The sequence below is a fragment of the Marmota marmota genome, unplaced genomic scaffold (genome assembly GCF_001458135.2).
Source record: "Marmota marmota marmota unplaced genomic scaffold, marMar, whole genome shotgun sequence".
Classification (NCBI taxonomy): Eukaryota; Metazoa; Chordata; class Mammalia; order Rodentia; family Sciuridae; genus Marmota; species Marmota marmota.
The window spans coordinates 1855174-1874754 of NW_026000108.1; the positions used below are offsets into that span (position 1 = coordinate 1855174).

At 49.6% G+C, this 19581-nt stretch overlaps 1 protein-coding gene and 1 non-coding gene across 2 annotated transcripts in view; one reads left to right on the plus strand and one right to left on the minus strand.

The window, feature by feature from the left end:
• Cfap99 (cilia and flagella associated protein 99) overlaps nucleotides 1–19581 on the plus strand; it is a 41655-nt gene that overhangs the window by 16893 nt on the left and 5181 nt on the right. Inside the window, exons 6-14 of the mRNA XM_048783968.1 lie at nucleotides 1551–1631; nucleotides 1783–1857; nucleotides 2859–2924; nucleotides 3161–3249; nucleotides 8381–8585; nucleotides 16312–16453; nucleotides 16698–16849; nucleotides 17415–17620; nucleotides 19478–19578. Coding sequence (XP_048639925.1) covers nucleotides 1551–1631; nucleotides 1783–1857; nucleotides 2859–2924; nucleotides 3161–3249; nucleotides 8381–8585; nucleotides 16312–16453; nucleotides 16698–16849; nucleotides 17415–17620; nucleotides 19478–19578 — 1117 coding nt within the window. The remainder of the gene's footprint in view (nucleotides 1–1550; nucleotides 1632–1782; nucleotides 1858–2858; nucleotides 2925–3160; nucleotides 3250–8380; nucleotides 8586–16311; nucleotides 16454–16697; nucleotides 16850–17414; nucleotides 17621–19477; nucleotides 19579–19581) is intronic.
• On the minus strand, nucleotides 19143–19219 carry Trnas-uga. The gene is given in 2 exon segments: nucleotides 19143–19178; nucleotides 19182–19219. It is a non-coding gene; the product is annotated as a tRNA-Ser (tRNA).

Below are 19581 nucleotides of genomic sequence, written 5' to 3' on the forward strand. Positions count from 1 at the left end.
CTCTCTCCTCTCTCCTCTTTCTCTCTCCTCCTCTGCTCTCTCCCCTCCCTCCCCCCTCCCCCCCCACATGGCACAGCTCCTGCCCTGCTCCTCCACATGCTGGTTCCTGTTCTCTCTGTGTCTCTCAGCACAAGTGGTAAGCTATTGGGGGACATTTGCCTTCCCTGCAGCGCTGTAGGCTTCTTCCTTCTAGTTGCCTCCCCACCCCCCACCCCCACCCCGTTCCTTCTCAGGACGTCCTTTCCCCTCCCAAGCCAAGGCCTCTCCAGTTCACTCACTCACCTGTTCAGCAGTTACAACATGCCTAGGATGTGCCGGGCACCATGCCTTCCTGAGCTGGCTCTCCCACTGGGACCCTGACAGAATACCAGGATGAAGAAAACTCATGGTGTATTAGCTGGCGACAAGTGCTTAGGAGAAAGCTACATGGGGCAAGGAGACAAGAAACATTGAAGCATTTGTGACTCCAGGTAGTAAGGGCTGGAAGGAGCAAGTGGGCCAGGGGTTGTCAAGGAAAGAACAGACCATGAGCAAAGGCCCTGGGAGAGCGTCTTCCTCCCTCAAGTGTTGGAGGACATCCAGGAGGGGCAGGGAAGGGAGGAAGCGGGCTAGTCACACACCTACTGGCTGGAACAGACTCAGGACACAAGCCAAGTTAGGCCAGTGCCAGCACAAGTCCCCTCCGGCTGCCGTGGCTGAGGAGGGAAGTGACAGGCAGTTTGTGGAGAAGCAGAAGGGCAAGACTGGATATGGGTGCGAGTAGGATAGCCTTCGAGGATAACTCTGAGGCCTTGACCAGGGCTCAGGGCAGACAGCATCAGGATCCAGGTCTGCAAGGCTGGGGTTGGGAGGGCTGGGGGAAGACGAGGGCTCCAGCTGGACACCGCTGAGTCTGTGGAGCCTGCGAGACACTAGGAAGGAGGTGGGAGCGAGGATTCAGCAGTCTGGAGTTCAGGGGTATCCAGGCTGGCTTTGGCCTGCCTCCTGATGGACAGGACTCCTGGCAGGTTATGGAGAGCCTCCTATGGCTGAACCCAGCAGAGGTGCCCATGGCTACCCTGGTCACTGCAGGATCCCTCAGGTGCAGCCCACTCTTCTGGAGTCCATGACATTCTCCCAGTCCTCTGCTTAGTCACTGTCTGTATGTTCCCTCACTCTGGGGAGCTGGCAGCACCCCCATCTTGCTCCCTGCTGATCCTGGCCATCTCATCCAGGCCAGCAATGTGCCCTCAGTGCTACTGACCTCACTTCTGCCTCTGCCCACCCCCATCCCATACTCCAAACCCCACACCAACTCCTGGCCTGAGCATGTCCCTCCCGACCAGCACCCAGGGTCCCAGGCAAGGCTCAGCAGGTCCTGCTCCAGCCCCACTTCTCTTGGGGCCCAGGTCACCATTCGCTATCCTGTTATTGGCACCACCCACCCCTTTGCCCACCCTGTGGTCACATGCAAATGCCAAAATCCTTTTCAATGCCAAAATGCTGGTTTTGCTAGACCCCTCTAAATCACAGGCACTGACCAAAGATTCTCCCTCCCACCACCCCACCAGGTCCCTCGGAGTACCTACCAGGAGCCCAAGGAGCAACAGCAGCTGCAGATCATCAAGAGGCACAACCGCCTGAAGGCTGAGGTGGCCACACATGTCCTCTGCCTCTCTAGAGGCCCCATCAGGACCTGTTAGGAGAGGGGGAAAGTGGGACAAGCAGGAGGAGGATGGGAGATGATGGCTAGGCACGCGTGGTAGAAGCTGGCAGAGCAGGAGCTGTGTTCTGTCTCGGCAGGAGCTGCTGCTGAGGGCGAACGTGGAGGAACTGCGGTGCGCCATGCCCAGGGCACACAGAGCGCCACCTGAGCAGGTAACAGTGGCCCTTCAGACCCAAGGCCAGTCTGCATGACAGCAAGGAAAGCTCCTTCTGCCAGGTGTGGTGGCCACATCTATGATCCCAGGGAGGATCTCAAGTCCAAGACCAGCCTGGGCAATGGAGCGAGACCCTGTCTCAAGATAAAATTTTAGAAAGGGCTGGGGTATACCAAGAAAATCATTTTCAATGCCAAAATGCCAACATGATGACACACTAATTGAGCCTTTTCCCACCATGGGCAGATTCCCAGTAACAGCGGGAGTGACCCTGGAGCCCCCCAGAGTGGGCAGGATAGGACCCGCCCTGAGGCACAGGAGGAAGGATGCACAGGGGAGGAAACAGCCTGGCTGCCATCTCTGGGCTTCCAGGTGCCTCTGAGCATGTCACACTTCTACATGACAAGACAAGCCAGGGATGTTGGCCAGGGAGAAAAAGCAAAGGGACAGGAGACGGAGAGTTTCATCTGGAGGAACGCATTCTGGAGCACAGGCAGTCCCTCCGCAGCAGCGGGGCGGGCCCAGGCCCCGTGTCCCCACAGCGGCATGCCCAGGGGCAACCACAGTCTTCTACCCCCACACTGTGGCTCATCATGCCCCTGCCAGCTGGATCAGCAGGACCGCAGGAGGTTGGGCAGGGGACAGAGACTCAGGGTGCTGCCCAGGAAAGGGCATGGGGCTGTGAGACCTCACACCTGGGGGAGCTAAAGAGTAGGACATTGAGCCCTAAGGCCCAGTTGCCCCATCTTGGGACCACGGACCCCAGGCCCAGCAGGCCCTGCATCTTCCTTGCCCCCACCTGGGCAGTCCAGTGCCTCAGAAGACCTAGGAGAACACTGAAGGCAGATGCTGCCCTGGGGACCAGGGTGGGAACACTGGAGTTGGACAAAGGGGAGTGAGCTGGGTTTTCTAGGCATGCTGGGCCAGCATCCACCCAGGAGGTCTGGGGGCACTTAGAGGGCACAGGTGCCAGGCTATGCCTCTGCCTGACTTCTGCAGGACTCCAAGAAGAAGCTGGGGTGCCCAACCCACATCCAAAAATCCCCAAAGCTGACCTTCTACAGGGTAAGGGGCATTCCTGGCCAGTCAGGCCTCCCTGGCACCACCCCCCCCCAATACCTCCCAATACCTGTTCTGGCCCTGTAAGCTCTGAGGGTAGGAACTGGGGGACCCAGGGGCCCTGAGGATGGCCTTGCCCTAGAGGCAGAGGGAAGTACTTGAGTAAGGGCAAGTGGGTAGGGCACGATGGAGGGCACTGGCTGCCCCTGAGTGCCCCCAACTAGCCCCTCCCTCTCCTGCAGCCTGACAATATCCCTATCAAGTTGAACACTGCTGCCATCCTGCGAGAAGGGGCCTTGTACCAGAAGCAGGTGGAAAAAGAGCTGCAGAGGTGAGGGACTGGTGGGGACTAGAGCTTCCCTGTGGCCCTCTGCCAGTCTTGCTCTGTGCCACCCTTGAGAGCAGAGGCTGGAGGAGAGGCCTGGTGGCTGGGCAGCTCAGTGGAGAAGGGGTCTGGGGTACTAAAGATGTTGAAGGGAAAAGCAAACTCAGTTTCTCCTGCATTCTCACACTACAACACTTGTGGTGCCCACCAAGCAAGCAATGCTGCCACCATGGACACAGCTGGGTGTCCTCCAACTCAGTTCTGCTCTGACGCTACACAGCATCACGTAGAGAGAAAACCCAGGGGTACTCTTACCTTGGTGCAGTCATGCAGTATCATGCCCCAACCTCATCCCAGATCCACCTAGGCAGAAGAAAACCCAGTGGGACACTCCTTCAGGCCCACTCACATGAGTATGAGCATAGTGTCCCTTCCTGCCTGGGTCTGGCTCTCCAGACAGCTACATGCAGGCCCCTACCCACCCAGGGCTCAGGGCCTCCCGCAGTCTGCCTCTCTTGCTGGCAGACAAAGCAGTTCTTTGGGCACTGATGACCCAGTAGCAGTAGAAAGGAAGCTAAGGCAAGGAGTGTAAACCCAGGCCTAGGTTTAACTGGGGAAGCGGGGTACGGTCCAGGAAAGGGGAGACAGTCCTGGGAGCAAGACATCAGGCTGCCCTGAGCAAAGGAAGGGCCAGCTTTTTATCAGGTTACTGTGCAGAGCTAGGGTCTGGCATCTCTCACTCATCGTGTGTGTGTGTGTGTGTGTGTGTGTGTGTGTGTGTGTGTTAAAGAATTCCCTCCTTGTAGAGGACTTGGATCCTTAGTTGCTTAGTTTACTCAGAGACACCAATATCTGGCTTTTATGGTGCATCTGGTCTTATGGTCATCTTGGACCTTGCAATAAGATTGTTGAGAAAAGTTAGGGGGAGGGAGAAAGGGAAATGCTGCCAATTTTAAGGAATGACGAGGTGGGGCTTGAGGCCTCAGCGTTTCTCTATCCTTTCCACATACCATATTTTTAGGGATGATAGGTGAATTATGGCCTGAGTGTCCCCCTCTGTCCCTGTAGTGGTCCCTGACTGGCTGCTAGACGGCCATGTCTGCTCTGCTGCCGCTCCCCACATCCTCTCATTTTGTGGACCCAGGTGGCCACCTAAGCTGAGCACATGGGACATCTGCTTGTCATTCAGTCACTGTGCAGACTTGCAAGGGAGCTGTTCTGATGTGTCGCATCCCACTAATGAGCTCCCCAGAGTTCCACAGGCCATGCCCCAGTCAGACATCCCTTTGATAGGTCCTATTGCCCTTCTGCCTGACCATGTGACCAGGCCCTTGGCCACTGCCTGCAAGCCAGCCAAGACCTAAACAGGGGTCCCTCCCTTGTCCAGTTCTTCAAGTGCAGTCCAACCCACCGGGAGGACTCCTTCCCGTCTCCAGTTAGAGCAGTGTCTTTCCAAACCTGCTGCCCGCCTGGTTCCTCCTCTTGGAACTGCTGCCCACACACCAGACAGCTCCTGCTCAACCAGCCAAGAGCTATCCACAAGGTACTGTGGGACTCAGCAGTCCCTCACCCAGGCCAGCCAGCCCTTGGGGAAAGAGGCCCATTTAACAGTACCCCCACTGATTCCCTGGGGGGCACCGGGGGTATGACCCTGTAAAAAACCATCTCTATTTCTTTTTCTTTTTTTTTTTTTTGAGAGAGAGAATTTTAATATTTATTTTTTTAGTTTTCAGTGGACACAACATCTTTGTTTGTATGTGGTGCTGAGGATCGAACCCGAGCCGCACGCATGCCAGGCGAGCGCGCTACCGCTTGAGCCACATCCCCAGCCCCCATCTCTATTTCATTATGGAACACTGCTGGGTGCTACCACCCGAGACAGCATTTCTCCAATGTTGCATAGAAAATTTGGCATGAATAGGTGCTTTTTTTAATATTAATTTTTTAGCTTTAGGTGGACACAATATCTTTATTTTACATTTATGTGGTGCTAAGGATCGAACCCAGTGCCTTGTGCATGCTAGGTGAGCGCTCTACCACTGAGCCACAACCCCAGCCCCTGAATAGGTGCTTTTTATCAATTTGTTCCTTATACTGATGCCTGGCAGGGGAGGTTGTTAACTTGTGGGATCATCACCTTGGCATCTGTACTCAAAATAGAATAGCTTGTGGCAAACCACTACTTTACAAAATAAGGTCATTCAGGACAGGCACAGCCTGAGAGCTGCTGTTCTACACATCATGGAGTCACCAGGGCAAGCGTAGCCTGAGGACTGCTGTTCTACACACCATGGAGTCACTCAGGGCAGGCGCAGCCTGAGGACAGCTGTTCTACACACCATGGAGTCACTCAGGGCAAGCGTAGCCTGAGGACTGCTGTCCTGCACACCATGGAGTCACCAGGGCAGGCACAGCCTGAGAGCTTCTGTTCATCCCATAGTCACTCAGAGCAGTGCACAGCCTGCTCACCACAGAAAACCTCCAAATGTCGTAATTCTGTCAACCCCTACAATTTTATGAGTCCCTGTAACTTCTCTTCTCCACCCCAGGCCACTTTGCCCGCTCTCATGTGAAAGGTCAATCTTGATATGGCTGCCTGTTTTCGCAGGAGATTTCAAATCAGATTTCTCATTGTGATCTTGGCCTTCTGACCTCTTTAACTTCTCTGAATTTAAATGGAACATACCTACATGGAACCCTTCAATGATGGGGGCCAAGCAAGGGCTCTCTCTGTCCCACCCAGCCTTCCACAGTGCTGTACCATGGGCCTAATTTTACCCATCATTTTCCTTTTTTGATCCCAGTTTTTGATAATTGTCTAATGAAAACCAGTCTGCTGGGATGAGTACCAGAGACTCTCCTTTTTCTCTTTTTCTCTCAGTTTCAGTCCTGTGGGTGTTGATTTACATTACTTTTTTTTTCTTAAGGTGAATTTAAAAAATTTTTTTAGTTATAGATGGACACAATACCTTTATTTTATTTTTTTTAATGTGGTGCTGAGGATGAAACCCAGTGCCTCACAAGTACTAAGCAAGTGCTCTACCACTGAGCCCCAGCCCCAGCCCTTAATAACAGAAAGTTCTGCCTTCCTGGGAGGAGCCATTGCCTATGCCCTCGCCTTTCCCCATCCTTTTGTTAATCACCTCAAGCTCATTACCATAGAGTATAGCTCAGCTTTGCAGCAGTAAGTTCACACAGGAGTCCCTGAAAAGGAGCCCCTAACTGCTACTCTTACCACAATCTGGGCAGTGGGCACATTTGGCAGGTAAAAATCCTGGTCATCCTAAAGCCAAACATTTACCTTGTCTACAAAACTATTTTATCTGGAGTGTTCCAGCAATAGGGGGTGTTGACAAAATAATTCTGCTTTAAGAGAAATAAATGCAAGTCATAAAGGCCCAGGATTCAAGTTACTCAGAATGACAAGCTGCACTGTTGGAGAGGAAACAAACAGAGCAAATGAGTCATAAATCAGTATTGTCACTAGGTACATGGCTGGGGTCATCAGGTAGGTGGGCCACAGAGAGGCAGGGAAGTCTCTCCTGCAGGACGGAGGTGTTCTCCTAGGGTGTTTGCAGCTTTTGGCTGGTGGAGGCTAGAGGTCTGCTACAGGGAGTACTACCTCCTGGGAAGTCGGTGCGGCTGGAGGCACAAGGTCAGTGAATGGCTGTGAAAGCACTGCGGAGGCACCCACCCACAGAGCAAAGGGGTAAGGGGTTCCCAGCCACCAGTTCCTACGATCTCAGGAAGAATTTCAAATAAGTCTCAAAATTAACAGCAGGAGTTTATTAAAAGAGTCAGAATACAGTGCCCTGGTGCACAGCTGCAATCCCAGAGACTCGGGAGGCTGAGGCAGAAGAATTGCAAGTTCAAAGCCAGCCTCAGCAACTTGGTGAGGCCCTAAGCAACTTGATAGACCCTACCTCAAAGTAAAAATAAAAGGGCTGGGGATGTGGCTCAGTGGTTTAGTACTCCTGGGTTCAATTCCTGGTATAAAAAAAGAAAAAAAAAAAGTTAGAGTACAGACATTTAGGCACCAAAGGGGTTGCCCGGGGAGGACTAGCCCTTGCAGATCCAGGATTTTTAAGGATTTGGGTCCCTTTGCTCTAGCTTTGGTTTTTCTTTCCCCTAGGAGGCTTATTACCCCTCTGTTGAGCCTTAAGCAATTTTTCTTTGTGAGGGTCCTGATGACCTGGTTACAAGGAGAGGGTTTGAGGACTGGTCACAAGGGACAGGTGTGACATGGTCTTGAAATAATAGTTCCCTTAAGGGTTATAATTAAGTGTACCTGTGGAGGATTGGCATACTAGTTCCCATTTTCCGGTTGCTTGTCTGCTTTGTGAAGTTTGTATTACCCCAGTCCTGTGGCCTGTGGACTCTTGGGTTCACATGTCTGAGGTCCCCCTGTAAGCTATTGCAGTTGACTGTCCTCCCTACCCACCTGCTCATGGCTAAACTGTCTACCTAATACAAGGACTTAAGCCAGCCCAGGTTGGGGGCTGGGGCTGGGGCTCAGTGGCAGAGCGCTTGCCTAGCGTGTATGAGGCACTGAGTTTATTTGGGGCTCACAATTTCAAAGATTCAGGCCGGCCAACTCCAGTGCTCTGGACTCAAGGTGAAGCAGACATCATGGTGGAAGGGCAGGTTGAGGAAAGCTGTTCATCTCATGGCAGCTAGAAAGCAGTGAGGGGGGGGAGGGAGGGAGGAAGATGTTGTCCAGGCCATGCCCTCAGTAACCTAGTTCCTCCAGCCAAGCCCCACCTGAGGATGACATTTAACACTCAGTAATCCATTTAAATTATTAACCCATCAAATGGATTAATCCACAGATGAGATTAAAAGTCTCATAATTTCACCACTGAACATTCCTGCATTGCCTAACACATGAGCTTTTGGGGGCACATTAAAAATTCAAACCATAATAGCAAACAAGTGGATGAAGGGGTGGTCTATGCTAGGTAGTGGCACATGCTAGGTAGGTAGGTAGGTTGGTGATGTGTCTGGGTGTGGGGGGTAGGTAGGTTGGTGATGTGTCTGGGTGTGGGGGTAGGTAGCAGCCCATGCCTATGAGGACCACTACCTTCCAGGGAACCTGTGGCCTCCTGGTAGACCTGATCCTTGGTCCCTCTGTCCCCAGGGTTGATAAGCTTGTGGATGGAGCTGGGGACTTCTCTGAATTCCTTGAGTGGCAGAAGAAGATGCAAGCAAAGGACCAGGAGGAGCAGCTGGCTGCAGGCGAGTGCCGGCGGCTACAGGGGAAGCTCAGCCATGAGGAGGCCATCCTGGCCCGGCAGAACCTCATACAGGAAAACAAGCAGAAGGCAGACCAGAAGAAAGAGGAGGTGATGTGCCACATATGAGAAGCTGGGATCACGGGGCAGCTGAGCTGTGTGACCTCAGGAGCCATGGGCCATGGTGGGCAGAGAGCTGAAGGCCTGTGCCATTGGCTCCCAGGCTAATCCTAGGTCATTTCTTTCCAAGACCCATAGGATGGACATGGTTTCTCTGTACCTTCCCCAGCAGGCAAGTTTCAGGAGTTTCATGTCACCAGGGCTGAGAGGACTATCAGGCCATTCTGCTCTAGGCTGCCCCCCACTCCCATCAGCAGGGAGATTTGATCCATGGATCCTTGGGTGCCCTGGGGAAGCCCTGAGATTCTGGCAAAACCTTCTAGTGGTGGACACCTTTGCATGTAACATGTTTGCTTTGCGGGGGGGAGGGGACTTGTGGGTGTCCAGGTTACCACTTTAGAAGACCTGATGTGCCAGTCCTGGCTCTTTCTCCACCAAGGACAGACTATCTAGGTGAATGCTCCCTACCTGCATCCCCTGTGTGCTTGTGCCTACCAATGTCTCCCAGATGTGCCCAAGGAGGGCCCCCACTGGCCTCATGGGTCCAATCTGTAGCCATGTCTCTCCTCAGATGTGTCCCACTGAGTCCCTGAGGTCAGAGGATACGCTCTCCAAGATCATTCAAATTACCTCTTTTTAAAAAAATATTTTTAGTTATAGTTGGACACAATACCTTTATTTTATTTATTTATTTTTTATGTGGTGCTGAGGATCAAACCCAGTACATCACACATGGTAGGCAAGCTCTTACCATTGAGCTACAACCCCAGCCCCAAATTACTTCTTTTGTTAGACCCATTTTTAACTGTTTGCATTCAATTTTAAGATTCGCTTTTTCTAAGCCAGACCTAGTAGTGCACACCTATAATCCCAGCAGCTGGGGAGACTAAGACAGGAGGATCCCATTAACCAGCTCGTGTAACCAAATCTCATTATTTATATTTACTATCAAAAATAGGACTAGCTCCATTTCACCTTTGAATTCCAGAAGTTATTCAAGGAATTCTGCTTATATCAAGACTAATTCTACTAACATGACAAAAAATCGCTCCAATCTCCATTGTATACCAAATTGCACCACCTATTAACTCTCCTTTAATATTATCTATGGCGATTTTATCCATCATGTTAGGAGACTGAGGAGGACGTAATCAAACTCAACTATAAAAAATTCTAGCAAGGGGCTGGGTTGAGGCTCAATGGTAGAGCACTCACCTCGGGTTCGATCCTCAGCACCACGTAAAAATAATAAGTGCAACAATAAAAAGTATTGTGTCCAACTACAACTAGAAAATTTAAAAAAATCTAGCATACTCATCAATTGCACATATAAACTGAATAATAGCAATTATTACATTTAATCCTACTTTAACTATGTTAAATCTAGTTGTTTACATTATACTCACAATTAACATATTTATATTATTTCACTATAACAAAAAAACTACCACCCTATCCCTCTCAAATATATGAAACAAACTCCCCCTTCTAACTTCGACAACTCTCATTGTATTAATATCACTAGGAGGACTTCCACCCCTAACTGGGTTTACCCCAAGGTGAATTATCATTAAAGAACTCATATCAAATAATAACATTATTTTACCAACATTAATAGCAGTTATAACACTCCTAAATTTATTTTTCTACATGCAAACAAGAATTCAAAGACAGCCTCAGCAATTTAATGAGGTCCTGTCTCTAAATAGAATATTAGAAAGAGCTGGGGATGTGGCTCAGTGGTTAAGCACCCCTGGGTTCAATCCCTGGTACCAAAAAAAAAAAAAAAGTGAAGATTGGCTTTTGCTTTCCTTTAAGTTTATTTTATTTACTTGTTTATTTGTACTGGAGATCAAAGCCAGGACCTTTCTAGTGCTAAACACTGCACTCTTCCATTGAGCTTAACCCCTAGTGGGGGATTGCTTTTTTGGAAGTTTTAAAATGACAAATGGGTGTAGGACTATTCAAACAATCTACTTCATATTAGGTAAGCTGTGACAGTTTGCATATTTTGAAGAATCAATCCATTTGACAAAGTCGAATTTATGTGTGTAGAAGTTGTGTGTGATATTCTATTATCATCCTTTTATGTCTGTAGGGGCTATAATGATAAAACTTGTTTTGTTCCTGGTATTCCCAATTTGTATATTTCTGCTTTTGATCTGCAATTCTTGTTTAGAGATTTTCAATTTTACTCATCTTTCCAAAGAGTTGGCTTTTTGTTTTGATGATTTTCTCTATTGTTTTGCTGTTTTAAATTGGTTTCTGATCTTCATTTCCCTCTGTTTGCTTATTTTGTTCTTCTTCTAGGCTCTTGGGATGGGAGCTTAGGTTACTGATTTGAGAATTCTCTGCCTTTCTATTGCAAGCACTTGGTGATATGCATCACCTTTGATTTACTGATTTAGCTATGTCTTGCAATTTTAATGTATTTTATTTTATGTTCATTCACTTTGACACATTTTTTTCCATTTCACTTGAGATTTCCTCCATGAATTATTTAGAAGTGAAATGTGTATTGTATGGATTCCAGACATTTGGAGATTTTCCTGTTGTCTTTCTTTTTTTAAATATTTTTTTAAATTGTAGTTGGACACAATACCTCTATTTTATTTATTTATTTTTATGTGGTGCTGAGAATCAAACCCAGGGCCTCCCACGAGCCAGGCGAGTGCTCTGTGCTGAGCCCCAGCCCCAGCCCCTTTCCCGCATCTTTCTATTATTGATTTCCTTTCCTTCCCCTCCCCACCCCCATACTGGGGATTGAACCCAGGAGCAGTCAATCACTGAGCCACCGAGCTACATTCCCAGTCTTTTTCATTTTTGTTTTTAGGCAGGATTTTGCTAAAGTTTCTGTGGCTGGCCTCAAACTTGTGATCCTCCTGCACCAGTTCCTGAGATTATGGGTGTGTGTCACCACGCAAAGCAGGATGTTGTCTATCTTGCCATGTTTTATGTGAAACACTTCAAGAGAACACATACTCTGCTTGCTGTGATTGGATAGTTCATGGACGTTGACTGGCTCCTGCTGGTTAGCACTTGTTTTAGTCAGCTTTTTCACTGCAGGGACAAGAAAATCATAGAAGGAAAAGTTCATTTTGGGGCTAACAATTTCAGAGGGCTCAGTTCCATAGACGGCCAGCTTCATTCCTCAGGGCTGTGGAATGAGGTGCGTAGTGAAAGCAGAACATCATGGCGGAAGAATTGGTGGAGGAAAGAAGCTCAGGACGTCACACCAGGACACAGAGACAGAGCTCTGCTCTTCACAGAAAAAAACATACACCCCAAAGGCACACCCGAAATGATTGCCTCCTCCCACCACACCTTACCACCTGCTGTTACCACCCAGTTAATCCCTATTGAGGGATTAATTCACTGTTTGGGTTAAGTCTTTGTAACTCAATCATTTCACCTCTAAAATTTCTTGCATTGTTTCACACATGAACTTTTTGAGGACACCTAATATCTAAACCATAACAATAGTGAATTTTTCTGTGCATCTGCTGACTTTCTGTCTAGTTGTTCTATCAGTTGTTGAGGAGAGGTGTTACAATCTCCAGTTGTGACTGTGAAATTATGTCTTCTTCTTTCTGCTCTATTCGATTTTGCTTCACATATTTTGTAGCTCTGTTGTTTGGTGCATGCCTATTTAGAATTGGTGTCTTCCTGGTCTTGACCCTTTTATTATTATCTAATAACCCTCTCTGTCCCCAGCAATTTTCTTTGCTCTGATGTCTATTTATCTGATATTAAAGCTCTGCTTAATGGTTAATGTGTGCATGATATATATTTTCTATCCTTTTTACTTTCAATCTGTCTATGTGATTATATTTGAAGTTTCTTGTTTTTTTAATCTGCTAATTGCTGCTATTAATTGATATATATTTACCAGTTACATGTAATTAGTTATTTTGCTAGATTTAAGCCTGCCACTTTCTGTTTTGTTTATTCTACTTTTTGTTTGTTTCTCTGTTTTTGTTGCCTTTCAATGGCAAATTTTTTTCAGAATTCCATTTTGATTTAGTTATGGTGTTTATATAATTATAGTACGTCTCTTTACTTTTTTTTATTGTTTCTCAAGATATTGCATTATATATTCATGTGTTGATCAGCTTTCTGTTACTGCAACAAAATATCTGTGATTACTTAAAAGGAAGAAAGGTTTTATTTGCCTCACAGTTTTGGAGGTTTCAGTCCATGGTTGGTTGGCCCCATTACTTTTGAGCCTGTGGCAAGGTTGCACATCACAGCAGGAGTGTGCCATGAGGTGTGGACCAAAGCTGCTCATCTCATGGGGGCTGAGAAATAAAAGAGAGAAGAAGAGAAGGAACTAGGGTCCCACTTTCCCCTTTTAGGGCATGTATCTAATGACCTGACTTCCTGCCACCAGGCCCCTCCTCCTAAAGGTTCCACAGTCTCCCAGTGACACCACAGGCTGGGGGACCACTCTTCAACACATGGCCCTGGGGACACTCCAGACCCAAAATACAGCAGCACAGGACATAGTTTACATAGTGTCATGTTACATCCCTTGCCCTCCCCTTTTTATAGAATTGTCTGAAATATTTCCTTTCCATACATTTAGAGTCACATCAGACAGCATTATGATTTTTGCTTCAACCACAGACGTCATTAAGAAGGCAGGAAAGAAGGAAGTCTCTGTATGTACCTGTGTTTGCTCCCGACATTCTTACTTCCTGATGTAACAAGAGCTCTCTTTTAATCACTCTTTTTTGTCTAAAGCACCTTTAGCCACCCCAGGTAGTAGGGGAGAGGCTCTGCTCACACCAAGGGTGGGTGGAAGTCCAAGTTCCATGGAGCCCCCAGGTCTCTGTGCAGGCTTCTCTGCTACCACCTTGCGGCTGGTGCACCTTAGCTCAGCCTGGTGAGTGTCCAGCCCAGGCTCCCCCTCAGTCTTCTCTGATGGGAATGAGGTGGACCACACAGCATTCTATGCAGTCCTCCTGGAGTTGGAGGTTAGGTTCTAGAGTTATCCTGTCCTTGCAGGCTGCCCTTTTCCTGGTCTTTTGGCTAGAGAAAGCGGCAGACGTCGGTGGGTTTTTTTAGTTTGCACCTATTGGCATTACTATGTTGACAGCTCCACTGGCACCAGAAAACCCAGAGAACTCACACTCTGAGAGGTTTCAGGCCTGCGGCTCCTGGGCAGTCTGCCTTCTTTTCCCCTTTCAGAGTCTTCCTGTGTTTATATTAGAGACAGCAGCCAGGGGTGCTGGTGTCTCTAATGAGAGAGTCAGGTAAAAGTGCCCTCCATCTTCCCGGAAGTCCCCAGTGTTGAGTTTTAAGAACAGCTTTTTCAGCAGCTGCACATATGATTGTATTTTCCCCTCCCTAGTGCATCATTTTGATCATTTCTCTCTCTCTCTCTCTCTCTCTTTTTTTTTTTTTTTATACCAGGGATAGAACCCAGGGCCTCATGCATGCTAGGCAAGTGCTTGTTTGCTTCACATATTTTGTAGCTCTGTTGTTTGGTGCATGCATATTTAGAATTGTGCATCCTCACATCCTTAGCCCAGTAATTTCTTCCTGTCAATTCACCCTTGCATTCCTGAGGTTAATCCCTGTGACATTCCCTGGAGTTTGAAAGCCACAGAGAAGAGCGTAGACCTATGTTGAAGCCGAGAGGTGGTGCAGGGGCAGGAGGGCAGCACTGGTAGTAGCAGCCAGGCACTCTCCTTGCCCAGACCAGAGAAGGACCTGAAGAACCTCCTAAGTTGCCTTATGAGGGCCACCTGGAGGGACATAGCCCATCAAAGCAGGGCCCTGGAAGCCAGAGCTGGGAGCAAGAAAGGTGCAGTCTGGTGAGAGGCTTTGTGGGGCAGGAGCACTGTGATCAGGAGACCCCAACATGGCTTCTGTCATCCTTAACTCCTTAACAATGAGAATAATCAGTCATGTTGAATAAAGCTTTTTAACCCATTGGCACAGGGGGTTGAATGCAGAGCACCTGTGCCAGTGTCAACAGCAGGTCCACTGGGGAAGAGCCTTTGCAGGCCAGTTGTCATGGGGACTGTTGTGTGGGCACATTTTACCAAGCATTAGCCCATTTAGTTTGGCAGCACTTGCGGCACTTTTCCACTTGGCTCTGGTCACGTAAATCCTGTCCAGCATGTTCTGGTTTTGTTTTGTCTTGCTTTGTTTTTTGGAGCTGGGAATCCAAGTGCCGGCCTTGTGTGTACTAGGCAAGTGCTCTGCCACTGCAGGGGCTTGAACATGTGGGGCCAGCTCTACGTGCAGCCCTAGTGCAGTGGCACTCTGTGGTAGCAGGATGAGGTCTGCGGGACCTGATGGACCTCCAGACAGGGACCGGGGACGCATGGCAGGCTGCTGGCCTCTGAGCAACTCCAGGCAGAAGGTGGTCCTGGGCTTCCTTCAGATGCAGCCAGGCATCAATCCTGGCTTGGGCCAGCTGTGGCTCTCGCTAACTCATCTGTGGTGACCTCAACCTCACTGCCAGCCTGGCCAGGTGGCTGCGCATTTATGGCCCCTGCCCTGTGCTCTCCTTTCTTCTCCCTGACGCTGTACTGATGCCCATGCTGCCACTGAGAGGGCAGTGAGCCCTTGCCCCATTCTGTGTGCTGTGCTCCATGCAGCCGAGGAAGGGATACGGCCTTTGATTTCCCAGCAAAGACACTGAAAACCCCCAAAATTTTAAAAACAAAAATTTTAATAAAAAAAAAACCTGAAGGCTGGGAATATAGCTTAGTTGGTAGAATGCTTATCTCTCTGCACCATTAAAAAGAGGAAGGAAGGGAGGGAGGGAGGAAGGAAGGAAGGAAGGAAGGAAGGAAGGAAGGAACGAACGAACGAATGAACGAACTGAAGCCCAGGAAGACCCAGAATTTACCTGAGGTCACACAGGTGGTCAAGGCTAAGGGAGATAGAACTGAACATCCGGGAAGTTTTGCCCCCAAGTTGGTGTCTTCTCCAAGGATGTGAGCCACTTCCCAATTCTGTGTGCATTTACAACAGGTGAGAGGCACTGCTTGGCCAGAAGTCTCCTCTTTCTTACTCCCACACGAAGCTCTTGCTGTCTCCCTGCTGTGGAGTGATCTCCAGCCTTTGGTTGCCGGTCCCTGACAGTGTGGCCAAGCTGGGGAGCCACAGAACCAGGCACCTTTGGTCCCTCTCTACCTCCTTGAGAGAAGCCACTTTTTCTCTTCATCTCCTACTTCCACATAAGCATTTCTCTGACGTGTTACAAAATTTCAAAAGTGGTGCTGGGGGTGCAGGCTAGCAGTGGAGCGTGTGCATAACGTGTGCAAGATCCTGGGTTCAATACCCACAATAACAACAAAATTATTTTCTAATTCCTTTTTCTTTTTTGGTCCCAGGGGATTGAACCCGAAGGCTGAGCCCCTCTACAGTAATTTTTTAAAAATAAACCTTTCACTTTAGGACAGACCTAAGATTTACAGAAAAGCTGCAAAAGTTCTGTATCCTCCCCACCCTGCTTTCTCCATTCTGAGCATTTATTTTACATTACCATACGCACTCTGACTCCAGGGCAGCCCAGACCGGGTGGCTTAACAAATTCAGCCCCAGGATCACACGGGGAGGGAGGAAGATGTCAGGGGGACTTCTCCAACCTTAAGAGGACCCCCCCAGAAACTGCCAGCCCTGGGGTGTCAGGGCAGGCCTGGGTCAGGATGGGAGGAGAGCCTGGCTGGGCTCTGACAATGATGAGTCCTCTGAGCAGACAGCTGAGCTGATGCTGCAGTGTGCTGAGAGGAGGCTCAGAGAGGCCAAGTCCATGAAGGAGCTGGTGGAACAAGTGACAGAGGCACAGAAGAATGTCAGAGTGGCTCAGATGAAGCTTGTGAAGGGCCGACAGCAGATAGGTATGGCAAGGAGCCAGGTTCCTGGAGGTCTGCTTGGCTCCATTCTTCCCTGCTTGGGTCCTGGGCCAGCATCCTGCTGAGTGAGCTGCTGTGGTCACTGGAGGGTGGGCTGGGACTGGACAGGTCCTCCCAGGATGACTCACTTGGTCAGAAACTGAACATGAAATTCCCAGGGGGAGGTGGATTCTGTCCAGTGCCATCCAGGCACTCTTGGATGCCCTCAGCACTCTTCTTGGTCCCCAAGTTCAGGAGGTAATGGAGGAGAGCCGGGAGATGCTGCAGCGCAGTGCAGAGGCAGCCAGGGAAGAGCAGAGGCGTCGCTGTGAACTCATCTCACAGTTGCGTGCACTGGAGACACAGCCCACACGCAAGGGCAAGCTGGTGGACCTGACCCAGGTGAGGACACAGCCCCCAGAACTCATACCCTGCGTGATTCTCTGTGCTGGGAACAGCAAATCCAGAATTCCTACCAAGCCAGATCTTGCCCATCCCCAAATTCATGGAGTGGGGGCACCACCAGCAGTGGACTCAGCAGCACTCAGGGTGCTGTAGGCCTGGACCTGCTGGTAAGACAGACACCAGACTGGACCTCTGCAACCCCTGAGGCAGGTTGGAAGGGCAATGCAGGGAGAGCAAGGTGAGCAGATGGCTGGGACTGGATGGATCCAGAGGCTAAGAGGACAGTTTCTTGGAAACATGTGTGAGAAATCAGGAAGGAGCTAGGTTCATGGGATGAGAGGCAGCACAGGAGGTACCATGAGAGCTGGTTTTGGGGTCTGGCCCCATGGGGTAAGGGGTACCTGCTAGGGTGTCCAGCCAGTGTGGGCTACAGAGTGGGCTCCAGATGGAGAAGCTAGACAGGTGCATGTTACAGAGGCAGAATGGAAACAGAAGGAAGGCAGGCAGGGCAGGGGGCAGGCTGCATAGCTGCCAGCTTGGAGCCTCCCCTGCCATCTGGCAGATCCCCGGGTATGGTGTGGAGGGGGAAATGTCTGTTGTGGAGCTGCGAGAGCGACTGGCGCTGCTCAGAGAGACCCAGAGGCGTGAGGAGGAGGAGAAGCGAGATCAAATCATCCAGGACAAGCGTGCCAAGAGCCAGGAGCTACTGAACACATTGGAGCAGATCTCACTGTGCCGCAAGGCCATGGGGAAAACTGCGGCCATGAGGTAGGTACCTGAAACCCAGAAGGGTGCCTCCAGGTGCGCAAGGAACAGCAAGCCAGTTATTCCCCAGAGTGGGTCTACTTGAAGCAGTCTCCACCCTCCTACCAGGCAGGCCCCTTGCAGGAAATCCCTCCACACCTCCTAGTTTAGTGGATGATTCTCAGGCCTACAGAAATGGTGGGGATCATGCGGTGATGGCCTCCATGCCCATGACCTAAATATAACCACTTTGTACCTAGGCCATGTGCACAACCTTCTGCCATATGTGCTTCATCTAACCAGCTAGCTATTTATTTGTCTGCACAGCCATTTGGAAGTAGTCGCAGGCATCAATCAGATGCTTCATTCCTGAAAAATGTAGTATGCATCTTCTAAAAAAGAAGAGTGTCCTACATAACCAAAGCACTGGCACAACCAGGAAAGGTAACAAAAAAATCCCAACATCTTTTAAATGACCCCTCTGTATTCACATTTTTCCAGGCATCCCAAGACTACTAAAACCTTTTAAAGATTGCTTGTTGTAAATTTTTTTTTTTACACCAGGGTCTGGATCAAACACAGCATATGAATGTGCATGTATATGTGCGTGTGCGCGCTCCCACGCACCACACACACACACACACACACACACACATACCTTTTTGCTTTTTGCTTCTGGGGACACTATGATGACTTTTTCCAGACCCATGCGCCTGTCACTTGGCAACCCAGTCAGGCACAGGTAGGTATCTCCCCATTCTAACCAGGGTCATGCTAACCTTTGAATCTTGGCTTGGTCCCCCATGCCTCAATACCCTCACTATTACAGCAGAGCACACTGGGCTCCAGAGTGGGAATGGGGTGGCGTGTGAAGACAGGTCTGACGGAGAAAAGAGAAAAAGAGGGAGAAATCCATCACCCTTGGTCCTCTGAGCCACTTGCTGCTCTGGCTGTAATTCAGATAAAGCACATGCAACTAGGGACTGCTCAGGGAGGGCTGCAGGCCACAGCAGGTCCCACAGTGGTACACATCCTGGAAACTTCACCACTTCCCAGCTGCTGACCTGGTCCCAGCTGACCCCAAAAGCAGTTGTTAGAGTGTCTCTAAGGGCCCTGCTCTGGATAACAAGTTTCTGGAGCCCTACCCCATGTGTGCAACCAGCCCCAACAGCAGTAATTCAGCAGGAGCATTTTTCTGGGGGGGGGGGGGACAGGACAGTCAACAGGGAGTGTGGACATAGGAGAGAGAACCCACACATGCACTACACTGTGATGTGCAGTTACTGTCAACTCTGGCAGGGAACAAGACCTACTGATGAGACAGGGAAATTGCCTATGTGTGGAGACAGTGTGCAAGGACACACACCACAGAAATTAGCAGTAGTCACCTCTAAGCACAAGGAACTCTAGGCACAAGAGAGTCAAGAAGAGAGTGAGATAAAAGGGACTTTTGCATACTAACCCTCCCTCCAAACTCCAGGGGATTGAACCTGGAGGCGCTTTACCACTGTGCTACATCCCTAGACTTTTTTATTTTATTTGTTTTTGTTGGTTCTGGGGATTGAACCCAGGGCCTTGTGCATCATTCAAGGCAAGCACTCTACCAACTGAGCTAAATCCAGCCCCCTTTTTTATTTTATATTTTGAGACCAAGTTGCTGAGTCTGGCCTTGAACTTGTGATCGAACTGCCTCAGTCTCCCGTGTCACTAGTATTACAGCTGTGCGCCACCACTCCCGGATGAATGTAATATTTTTTAAAAAAGAAACATAAGGGCAGGGATGCTAGCAGGACCCCAGGCGAACCCTGTGCAAGGTGACCCTGCCCCGGGCGGTGCCGGGTTTCAGACCGCCACTCCTAAACCCAATCTGTCGCTGGCCAGGTGGGAGCAGAAGAAAGCCCAGGCGGTGACGGGCGCGCCCTCCCAAGACGAGCGCGTGCTGGAGCTGCAGCGCAGGATCGAGGAGAGGGTGGCGGAGCGCCGCC